The 12,009-nt window shown below is 39.7% G+C and overlaps 1 protein-coding gene across 1 annotated transcript in view; it reads left to right on the plus strand.

Moving 5' to 3' along the window:
* MTTP (microsomal triglyceride transfer protein) overlaps positions 1-12,009 on the plus strand; it is a 29,083-nt gene that overhangs the window by 9,161 nt on the left and 7,913 nt on the right. The window contains exons 6-15 of the mRNA XM_015862082.2: positions 71-210; positions 1,068-1,218; positions 6,358-6,515; positions 7,389-7,557; positions 8,115-8,222; positions 8,572-8,784; positions 9,801-10,012; positions 10,674-10,771; positions 10,873-10,994; positions 11,696-11,923. Coding sequence (XP_015717568.1) covers positions 71-210; positions 1,068-1,218; positions 6,358-6,515; positions 7,389-7,557; positions 8,115-8,222; positions 8,572-8,784; positions 9,801-10,012; positions 10,674-10,771; positions 10,873-10,994; positions 11,696-11,923 — 1,599 coding nt within the window. The remainder of the gene's footprint in view (positions 1-70; positions 211-1,067; positions 1,219-6,357; positions 6,516-7,388; positions 7,558-8,114; positions 8,223-8,571; positions 8,785-9,800; positions 10,013-10,673; positions 10,772-10,872; positions 10,995-11,695; positions 11,924-12,009) is intronic.

Raw genomic sequence — 12,009 nt, forward strand, 5'->3', positions numbered from 1 at the left:
GTGAGATCTTCTCCTAGTCTGCTGTTTATTTATCAGCCTTCCTTCTGGTTTATTTTTTAATTACTTTCAGATTTTAGATGTCAGCACAAAAGCCACATCTGCCACAATTTATGTGCTGGAAGACAGTTTCATTAAATCCATCAAGGCAGAAGAGAATTATGTTTTCCTTCTGAATTCCCGACGAAAAACAAGTGCCAAAATAGTTTCAAAGTAAGTTGGGAAATTTGACTGTCATTGATGGTTACAGGATTTGTGGTTCAAGTCAGATTACATATGTTTGTCTCACAGCTTTAAGATCTAATGCTCTGAACTCTCTGGGTAGAATTTAGCTCTCTTTTGTATTCTTATGGCACCTAGCCCAACTTTGATTAAAGGCTCTCCCATTCTGCAGGTAGGAAATAATGGCACCCATAATAAATGAATTGAAGCAGCTGAAACTGGCCAAAATATTTTTAAAAACACATTACTTCTGTGTGAGTTCTGTTTCTGAGTCCTCTCATTGCTAAGAAATACTTTAGGTGGATATTCATTTCTATTATGTGAAAGTTCATAAGGTCAGGAAAAAAGTCTGAATAGAAAGGAAGCAGTAGTGAAAGCTAGATCTGCGTCTGACCCTGGATTCTAAAACACTGAAAGTTTGGAGCTACTCATATCAGAGGAATTGTTCAAGCACCTCCTTAGTATTATGCTATTAAAAACAAATACACAAAGAAGAAAAAAAATCAAAATCCCACTTTTCAGATCTTGTTGCAAAAAAATATATGAAACGTTTCATTATCGTGCATGGCTTTCCAGACACTATAGATCCATGCTTCAGAAAGTTTGTTGGTCACACATTTTATGGCACGTACCTTTAGCAAGAATCCTACCAGTATTAGATATTTCTGTTACCTTAAAAAAGCCAGAGACTACCCACAATTTGATCATTTTAAAGTGAATCTGAAAACTCTGTGTCCTGTATTGTTGGTCTGTGAAGACTTGTGTTTGTTCATTTCTTCTACGTAAGATTTCTGCATTTCTTCAAAATGTTTAAGTTCTAATGGTGTTTTCAATGTATGGATACACAGGCAGAGACTGGAACTGCAATCGGTAGAATCTGGCCCTGGGCTGATTGCTGGGAAGCAGGCTGCTGGTGTTATCAAGGCTTTGGACTCCAGTTACATTTCCCTGCCTCTAGTAGCAGAGACAGTCAAATCCGAATGCAAGAAGTGTCCTTCAGTAAGTAAATACAAGACTTGTTGGATGTCAAGGGAAATAGAAGTTTCTGTCCAAGTAGTCCACTGGAAGAGGTACCCAGGGCAGGAAGCTCTGTAGTGATGCAATGGTGCTCCACCACGGTACTTTAATAGCTACCTCTAAAAATAGCCTTTTTGATGTCTTTAAAGGTTAAGTGAAGTGTTTCTCACACTACTAGGAAATGCAACATTCTTCTATTTCATTTCATCTTTGCCAGACCTGAGTTGGCAGAAACTTATTTCCACTGGTTAATGGGGTGGGAAATGACTACAAAGATGGGTGAATGGTGTTTATAGATAACTCTCTGCTCCTAGAAATTGAAGGCAGCCAGCCATTCCTTAGGCAGGCAATATACTTGCCTATTTTAACTGCTTGACCCTGAAAGAAGTCTTTTATTTAAAAGACTTTATAGGTGCTTTATATATTTTATATATATATATATTGGGGCTGTAGTGTTCTTAGCCAGCTCAATACTCTTCTCATCTCTATCACCATGGAAAAAAACAAAACAAAACAAAAAAGCAACCAAACTAAACTCCCAATTTTTTCATACCTAAACATTTAAATCTACTAAAAGCTTTGTACTTCAAGAACCTACTTTTAATGCATCATCTTCTGTTTTGATAAAATACATAAATTATGAACCATAAACACTAACAGAAATTGCTACAGTGATTGTTAGCAAATGGTTCTGATGCTATTATCATTGTGGAATGAGTTTAGAAGTGAATGGGAGTACTGAATTAAAGACTGTCAATTTTTGATATGCAAGATAAGGCTTCTGTCCAGCACATAAAATGTTGATCCTTGATTCCTTGTGAGAACAAAATCCTTACTATATTGGAACTAGCTATTTGGGACTAAAATTGTACTGCAATAGTTTATCTTGTCTAAAGCTTGTAGAGCTGCAGAGAAGATTAAAAAATAGATTGGTGAAAATGAAATAGTAAGTGATGCTGCATGCGTGCTGAAGCAGTTCTGAGTAGGGAACACCATGGGGTCTTAAACAGAACAGGGACAGGTGCTCTTCCCCAGATTCTGCCCGTCAGGGTTTGTGCTGTCCAATTTGTCACTTGGAACCCTGTTTGTCATAATGATTATAGAGATAATTTCCAGACCAAGATAATAAACAGAGGGTATAATTCCAGAGCACTGCCTGAGGACTGAGCTATAAACCTAATGGCACGATGAGAATGAAGTCTTGCTTTCTCACTGTATTTTACAGTAACTGCTATGAAAAGATGGGGTCTATAAACAGAACGCTGTATCCAAAGCAGCAACATAACATTTGGTACTTATATATCATAGTATACATTAATGCCATGTTGACATGACATGTCCTGCAGATTTATGTTTTCTTTACCATTTTCAAATCATAAAGAGCCTTGTCTCTAGTTATATGAATTTAGTAAATTAACCATTCCTATCCATATTGCACAGGTGGCAGTTCTAACTTCTGTGAGATTAATACCAACATCTCCATTTAAGTTTAGACCTAGATTTAAATTTAGACATCATCATAAAGCACGCTCTCTTCAGAAGAGTTCATGGCTCCTAAAAATTTCTTTATGCTCGAGGTTCCTACAAGAAACAGGTGCTTGCCCCCTCTGCAATGGAGATTATTTTTGTTCTGTTTTGTGTTGACAACCTTTGAAAAGTTTGGCTTGGGGCTGTGTGTGCTTAGACCCACAGGATAAGCCATGCAGTAGTTGATGTGAGAAGCTGCTTCTCACTGCTCAAGTAATTAATGTAGGGAAGCAACATTTGCATTTGGAGTGTTCCCTTGTCTACTTGACATTGTTTTTAGTAGAAGGAAGAAGATTTGCTGGCAATGTGTGATGAAGGTCTAAATACCAACCCAGTTGTTCATTATGTTCATCTCCATGCCATGCCCATGGAGTAAAGACACATCCCGATTGCTTACAGTCAGCTCCAGACATATTTCACAACACACTGCCAGAGGGAGCACATCCTGCAGAAGGCAAGCTGATGAGTTTAGTTGCAGCACTGCAGGGATGCTGCTAGCAACCCACGTAGCTGTGTTGTACCATATGGTCTCAATGGTTGCACTCAACTAACCTGAGGGACCTTTGCATAGGCTGGTAAGACACTGACAGTCAAAATCAAGTCTTTCTCAATTTATGGCATCTCTACTTGGCCTGAATTTTCCCAGCATGCCCAGAACTGCTGTGATTTGATCACAGAGAATCCAATTCCTGTCTGAGCTTTGGTAGATGTATGCACATGGTGTGTGCATCTGAGCCTAAATCTCTGGCTTATTCAATCCAAACATCTTGGTGTTCACAACAGAAAAATTAAGCTCCTTGTTAAATTCAGCTGTGAATGTTGTTTTTTAAAGTCATGGTCACTTCAGCAAAAGGCAGCTGCTCCTTGTAGCAGTTGACTGGTTAGAGAATCCCGAAAAGAAGAAGACTTGGCCTTCTGTCTCATGTTCCTGAGCTATGGGCTAAGCCAACCCAGAGCAGTCAAAAGAACTGAGCTCTGCACAGAAAAAGAATAAGATTAATGAAGTTAGAGAAATTTTGCTGGGTTATGGTGCAGCTTCAAAAGAGAGAATAGAAAGTGCCCCATATGTTTATCCCATTTCAGTTTATAATAGCCACACTGACCTTGGTGCTAAGCACTAATCACCAGTTGAGGTTAACAGATCCATCTGTGCCTCAGAACATGATCTCCTCCCAGCTGGTTATTAATCTCCAGGAAATATCTTATGTCTCAATCACTGTTGCCTAATTATTGTTTGTTACAGTTGATGGCAGTTGCACTCTGTACTGCTGAATGATACTTCTGTTTGATGGCGGGTTCAAATGTTATTGCCTAACACAAAACCCATGAAGAGGGGAAGTATTTTAGAAAAGGTCACATGGGGCACTCAGGAAAACTGCAGTAAACACTCCTACAGAGAACAGCTGAGTTTTCACCAAGGAACGTTCTTGATAATTTGAGATAATGGAGGTACAGGCAAGTGAGAGAGAAAAGGTCAGAGTACCTGCACCAGTTTCTTATGGGAGCGCAGCTGGAAGGACAGATTCAGGTGCTTTGGCACCATGTTGGCTCATTCGGGTCAGAAACATAACTGGTGACAGCAAACAAGGAGAAGGATAAGGTACTCAACACCTTTTTTTTTTTGCCTTAGTCTTCTCTGATAACTGCTCATCACACAGCCCTTGAAAGACTGGTTTGGAAGGAGGGGACTGGGGAAGCAATGTCCCTCCTACTGTGAGCAAAAATCAGGTTTGCTCACCAAGCCACTCTTAATGATATTTGAAAAGTCATGGCAGTCAGGTGAAGTCCCTGGACTGGAAAAAAGGCAACATCAAATCTACTTTTAAGAAGGGTAAAAGATGATTCTGGGAACTACTGACCTGTTAATGTCACATTTTGCCAGTGAAGATCATGGAACAGATCCTCCTGGAAGCTGTGCTAAGGCACATGGAAGGCAGGGAGGTGATATGGAAGAACCAGCATGGCTTCACCAAGAGCAAATCCTGCTTGACTAACTTAGTGACCTTCTATGATGATGTCACTGCATCAATGGACAAGGGAAGAGCCACTGATGTCATCTATCTGGACTTCAGTAAGGCCTTTGATGTGGTACCCCAGAATATCCTTCTCTCCAAATTGGAAAGATATGAATTTGATGGGTGGACTGTTTGATGGACAAAGAACTGCCTGCAGGATCGATTACAGAGTGGTGGAAAATGTCTCAATGTCTGGATGAAGATCATTGACTCCAGGGGTCAGTGCCAGGACTTCATAAATGACAACAGCAGTGGGGTTAAGTGCACTCTCAGCAAGTTTGCAGGTAACACCAAGCTGTGTGGTGTGGTTGAGACACTCAAGACACAGGATGCCATCCAGAGGTATCTAGACAGGACTGAGCAGTGGGCCCAGGAGAACCTCATGAGGTTCAACAAATCCAAGTGCAAGGTGTGCACTTGGGCCAAGGCAACACCCACTATCAATACAAGCTGGGGGATGAGAGGATTGAGCACAACCCTGACAAAAGGAACTTGAGGGTATTGATGGATGGCAAGCTGGACATGAGCCAGCAGTGTGCCCTCACTGTTCAGAAAGTCAACTATATCCTGGGCTCCATCTTAAGAAGCCTGGCCAGCAGGTTGAGGGGGGTGATCCTGCCCCTATACTCTGTGCTGGCGAGGCCTCACCTGAAGTACTGCATCCATATGTAGAGTCCTTAGCACAGGAGAGACATGGACCTGTTGGAACACATCCACATTCACAGCCACAGAAATGAGCCAAGGGACAAAACACTTTTCCTACAAGAACAGCTGGAGCTGTTCATCGTGCAGAAGAGAAGGCTTCAGGATGACCTGATAGTGACCTTTTAGTACCTATAATGGAGCTCCAAGATGGAAGGGGACAGACTCTTTAGTATGGTCTGTGGTGACAAAACAAGAGGAAACAGTTTCAAAATAAAAGAGGGGATATTTGGGTTGGATATAAGGGAAAAGTCTTTTACAGTGAGGATGGTGAGGCAGTGGAACAGATTGCCCAGAAACATGGTAGAAGCCCAGCCCTTGGAGACAGTGAAGGCCAGACTGGATCAGATTCTGAGCAACCTGTCTGAGCAGTGAATGTCTCTGTTCTCTGCAGGAGAGTTGGACTACTTGTCTTATACAGATCCCTTCCAGCTCTATGGATCCTATGATTCTATGTAGCATGAGGAAAAAATATAGCAACAAGATATGATAAAGCAGATACTTATTCTAATATTTTCTTTCCTACCATTTTGTACACTTACCACAAATCCTTTCATAACTTATGCAGCTTTATGAATAAGAAATTGAAATTCCTTATAGGATGTTTACTCCTGTTCCACACAAATCATTTCAGGAATTACCTTGTTGTAACAAAATATGATTAACTTATAAAATGGGGATTGTCCATCTCCTACTTCAGAAAAAAATTGACTTAAAAGAAAATGGTAACAAAAGACAAACATCATACAGATCAGAAAGCACAGTACATTTACAAAGGAAAAATAGTCAGCTTATTGCAGTGACAGTCTAAATAATCATGTTTTGTTCCAAACCTGATTGTACTGGGAGATTTGACAAAATATGAATTATTTTGCAGCTTTCTGAACACTGGAAAAGCATCAAAGAACACATGCATCCTGAAAAGCTTTCCAAAGCTGAAGCAGCAAGAAGCTTTTTATCCTTCATTCAGAACATCAGAAAAGCTACAAAAGAGGAGATACTTCAGATTATTAAAACGGAAAATAAAGAACTCCTGTAAGTCATCGGGAATAAGCTTTCAAAGTGTTTGTTACTTAAACCTGCAGAAGAGCAAGTTGCATACAAACAAGTTCAGTTCTACCGGTAATGTCTTAACATTACAAAAACAGTATTCAGTACTATCTACAGGAAAATAGAAGGGTTTTTTTATTTGTTTGCTTGTTTAAAGTTTGTGTTTATTTTTGTAATAAAATACATATGCAGCACATTATTTGGCCACTAAGAATATAACTACGATGCAGAGCAAACATGCTTTGTAGCTTAGCTTTCAGTTTCTCATCCCTGTTGCTAGTTCTGGAACACTCTAATTTGTTCTCGACTTTAAATTGGTTTCTTTCACAAGCAAATATACCAGAGAAGGGGGGTGGTTCATACCTGGATATTGTCCTTAGATTGGAGTTTATGTGTGACCAACATGTGCATCTAAACTTGGGAGCTGAAAATCATTTCTGAGTACCACTGCACATTCAGCATCTTTCAAGCAAATTATAGCAGTTGACAACAGAAATAATAACCCAGTGAGTAACTCAGGAAGCACAGAAGGTAGCATAGAAGCCTTTTCTTCTCAAGTTGCCAGTTGTTTCAGTTGAAATAAAACACTTTTATTTTTCTTCCAGTTTATAACCTTATCCTGTATTTGCATAAATTCAAATATTTTTATCCATGGATACGAGTACTTCCTAGAGTCTATCTGCTATTTTGATGTGGAAGCATTCAGGGACATAATTTTTGCCACAAAGTATAACAAATTCTGTCTCTTACCTGGAATGAACAGATCTGTCATCACATTAACTTCTTTCCGCATGCAGCAAAGTCCTTCAGTAATTTCTAGCTCATTACAATGGTATGTTAATTTCCATATCTTTGTAGTCCACAGATAGTGGATGCCATAACCTCTGCTCAGACGCCAGCATCACTGGAAGCCATACTGGAGTTTCTTGATTTTAAGGATGCAAGCACTTCTGTCCTGCAGGAGCGATTCCTATATGCCTGTGGATTTGCTTCTCACCCCAGTGAAATGCTCCTGAGAACTTTGACTGTAAGTGAAATGTCCAAACAAATGCAGTGAAGTTACTACTTTTGAGCCTCATCCCTGTCAAAGGGGGAAGGGAAGGAAAAAGGTCTGCTTCCAGTTTTCCTTTTATTACCCCTTCCAGGGTTTCCTCAAAGTGTACCAGAAACAGATATCCTGGAACATATATGATCTGTAAAATCCAGATAGAAAGTCTGTTTAGTTCGTAAAATGTTACCAACATCTACTACTTGGAAAATAAACATTATTCTGAGTGTTAGCAGAACAATTAGAAATGAAAAGCCTTATCAAAGTCCTGCCACTGTTTGGTATTCCTTTTCTAAAAATCAAAGCAAAAGAAGGCTTCAAAGTGAATTCTGCTATTTGAGACACTAAATGCACCTGAATGGAAAAAGGGCACTCGGTTATTATATGTAATGACAGCTCTGCTTAGTTTGAGTTGAGGATGTTAGTGATCACTGCCTCTGTATTGCACTAATGCCCACAGTCAGCCCACTACATGACTGTCATGTGGCTCGTGATATTCTGACAGCGGGACTAACAGTGTTTCTTTTGCCTAACAGTCAAAGTTCAAGGGTGATATTGCAAATGAAGAAATCAGAGAAACTCTTGTCATTGTCATGGGAGAACTCATCCGAAAGCTGTGTGACAGAGACGGCTGCAAGCTTCCGGTAAATATTTGCTGTTCGCTGTTGGCTGAATTCTGGTCTGCAGCACACGTGAACAAACCCTGCTGATGTTACTGGGAGAGCTTGAGGGAGACGGGCAGCATGTTCCTCCCTGTTTTAAAATAAGCCCATAAATTCACGTGTTTAGTAAACAGCGTAATTTATTTTAACCATCTGTTTTGCCAGCTTTTTACTTTAATATCTCCCAATTCCTGTGGATTACTCCCAATTTTCCCTTGCTTAACAAAACTTTTACTCTCTGCCTAATCTGTCAGCCCTGCTGCTCCTGTTTCTTAGGGAGAAGGAGGTGGAGTTATGGCTACCACTTAAACATGCTATTTATTTTCTTTAGGCTGTTGTAGAAGCCAAGAAGTTGATTCTAGGTAGGTTGGAAAAGCCTAGGAAAGATGACAACGTGAGGATGTACCTGCTGGCACTGAAGAATGCGCTCCTTCCAGAAGCGATTCCACTGCTTCTGAAGTATGCAGAGTCAGAAGAGGGGCACACCAGCAATGCTGCTGTTACCGCCCTACAGAGATATGATCCTTCATTTCTCACCAGCGAGGTAAGGAAATACACTGCCCAAGAAAAGAAGTGCAAGAGACTGTATTAATGAAAGTGTAACTAAACAGAATACGTTTGTCAGACTCACTTTCAAAGATAATCCCATACATTTTTATTCATTGGGAAGTTATTACATGTGCTTCATTTCTAGCCAGAAAACTCCATGCATTTTTGCTTGCCAAATCCCAGATTGCGGTCTACCAGTGCTACTTAGCCTTTTGATCCAGAGTCAGATGCAACCATTAAAGGTGGGAAGAAATCCGCAAATTGGAGCTTCCTTTGCAAGGGAGCTGCCTTCTCTGTGACATGCAGGAGACATTAGAGACGAACAGGAACATGTGTAATCCCTGTTCTTATGCTTTCATATTACCCAGGAGAATAGATGATGTATGAAAAGAGTGAAATAGCTGTGGCCCACAATGGTAAGAGACACGATTCAAAATAGCAGAAGTCCTGCCTGTGCTGTGCTACCCTGCAACCCATTTCAAATCTGCTGGAATTGTCAGGGTGCTGCCCTGGCATTGCACATAGTAGAGGCCAATTTGTCACTCGGTTACATGGCTTTCCATGTAACAAAGATGACTCAAAATCTTGTCAGGGATGTAAACCCACCACAAGTGCAAACAAGAAAGTGAACGCTGCAGGACTTTTTTTTAATGTTAATATATCTTTCCTTAACACTCAAATAAGTCTTTCTCTGGATCTGATTACTGACATAGTATTTTGATCTTAGTACTCCCATTTATTTACAGCCCTGCTGTCATAATCCATGTGGAAGACTGTATTTGAATCGCACTGAGAGAGAGCATAGCAGATATCCACTTCTCCATTTGGTCACTGAGCTGTGAACATGTCTCATGCATTCCAAAAGGACTATGAAGAATGGAGAGCTGAAAATATATCCTAGTATATTAGCCTTAGCTATGGACAAAGCTTGAGATGATATTCTAAATGAGATTCTAAGCTTTACTTTGCCCAGTCATCTAGCACTGTCTGAACAATCTGTTTCCTCCCCAGGTGAAGAAAACAATGAACAGGATATACCACCAGAATCGTAAAGTCCATGAAAAAACAGTACGAACCACTGCAGCTGCTATCATCTTGAACAGTAACCCATCCTACATGGAAGTGAAAAACATCCTGCTCTCCATAGGTGAACTGCCTCTGGAAATGAACAAGTACATGCTCTCCATAATCCAAGATATACTTCAGCTTGAAAAGCCTTCAAGGTACATTAAATTCTGTTTAAATGAACACACTGATTTCTTACACCTTTGTGGACACATGAAAAAACACAGGTTCTTATTAGTTACTCCTGTAAAATTTAAAGGCAGTATAAGAGAATGCTTGACCTTTGTGCCACTTTTAGAATGGATATTTCAGAATAAACTTGTGCATTTCAGTGACATTCATTTAACAGCTAGTTCCATTTTCAGAGGTACAAATTGGAATTAGGCCTCTAACTTGCATAGCTGTAGGAAATTTCTCCTGTTGATTGTAATTCTGTCCAACGTAATTCTGGTGGGACTCTTGCTTTTAGATCTTCAAGAACTGATGAATAAGAAAAAATTTAAACATCACAGTAGTAGGAGGAAAATAATCAAAATATTTCTTCTGCTCAACAATATTAATTTTCAAGAAAGACCTTCATTTGCTTGTCTTTCTATCTATGGCCGCAGGGTAGCTCCAGTGTGAGAAGAAGCTCTGGGTTAGGAGAGACTTAGAGGCATGTTTAGTTTTCTTTCATGGGAAAACTAGAGGGTGAATTTCCCAGTAGGAAAGATGCGTTCTCAGATTCGATGTTTGTAAAGAAGAGTAGCATGTTAGTTATTGTATCGTTTTTGGGTCTATGTTTTTATTTGTTTGTCTGTTTGTTTCAAAATCCAACAGCAAAATAGTTCGGAAAGTTCTGAAGGACATGCGTTCTCATAACTATGAGCGCTTCTCCAAACCAGGATCTTCCTCTGCTTACTCTGGCTACATTACACGTATGTAACAAGGAAACTGCCTTGTAACCCTGCTTTTATTCCCAAACATCTGATTAATCCACTAGTTTAGTCACAGGTAGCTTCTTTCTTTTTTAATTAAGGTGGTCCTGATATATCATCCACGTACAGCCTGGACATCCTCTATTCGGGCTCTGGCATTTTAAGGAGAAGCAACTTGAACATCCGTGTTTTTGACAGAAATGCTCAACTTCATGCTGGCCAGGTAACAGCCACACTGTACTTAAAAAATAAGCCCACATATGGGCTTCTTCCTAGAACTTCTAAATTAATTCAGTTAATGCTTAGGACTATAATGTTTGCTGCAGTGGCCAGATAACAGTCCACTACAGTGAAAAAAAATTGCACCATATAATAATGCATGTATGCCTTAAACCTGAAGACAGGTGTCCCATCCTATATGATATATCCATGTACCATCTCTGGTTAAATCTATATTGTTTATCTGATATACTTAGTAAAAGCACAGAGAGTTTGTAAAAGTCCTGTGTTGTGGGTAAAACATAAAATAGAAATAGAATGATTAGCTCAAACTCCTTTGAATCAATGAGAAATCTCCATTTTGGCATTTAATGAATGTTGGCAAGTGTCTTCAGTATTATATTCCTCCTAAACTTCTACAGAACAAAAACTGCACCAAAAATCTTTGTGTCTATGGAACGTGTATGCAAAATGGTCACTTGTAAAGGAAAATTGATGAAAAGAAAAGTAAGCTTGCACTTGTGGGCAAAGTCAGATGATGATTTTATTTTCCATTTCTCTAGTTGCTCCACTTTGTTCCCTTAAGTCATAACCTCATAATTTTTAATCTACAACTAATTAGAGTTAGGCTTTTAGACATTAAAAAAAGTGTGTATGGTTGTTAGGCAGTGTTTTCATTGATTCTGAACCACTGTTACTTCTTAGGTGGTGATTGAAGCTCAAGGTCTAGAGTCCATAATAGCTGCAACTCCTGATGAAGGCGAGGAGAACCTGGACTCCTTTGCTGGCATGTCAGCTATTTTGTTTGATGTCCAACTCAGGCCAGTTACGTTTTTCCAAGGATATGGTGATTTAATGTCTAAAATGCTCTCAGCAACTGGAGATCCCATTAGCGTCGTGAAAGGACTTATCCTCCTGACAGACTACTCACAGGTACTAATAGCATGTTTTGCTTCTTTTTCTGTCTCTTAAACAGAAGTGCTCTGCCTTGCACACAGAGCATCTTATTTTCCCTTTCT

Source organism: Coturnix japonica, chromosome 4 (assembly GCF_001577835.2).
Source record: "Coturnix japonica isolate 7356 chromosome 4, Coturnix japonica 2.1, whole genome shotgun sequence".
NCBI classification, from domain to species: domain Eukaryota; kingdom Metazoa; phylum Chordata; class Aves; order Galliformes; family Phasianidae; genus Coturnix; species Coturnix japonica.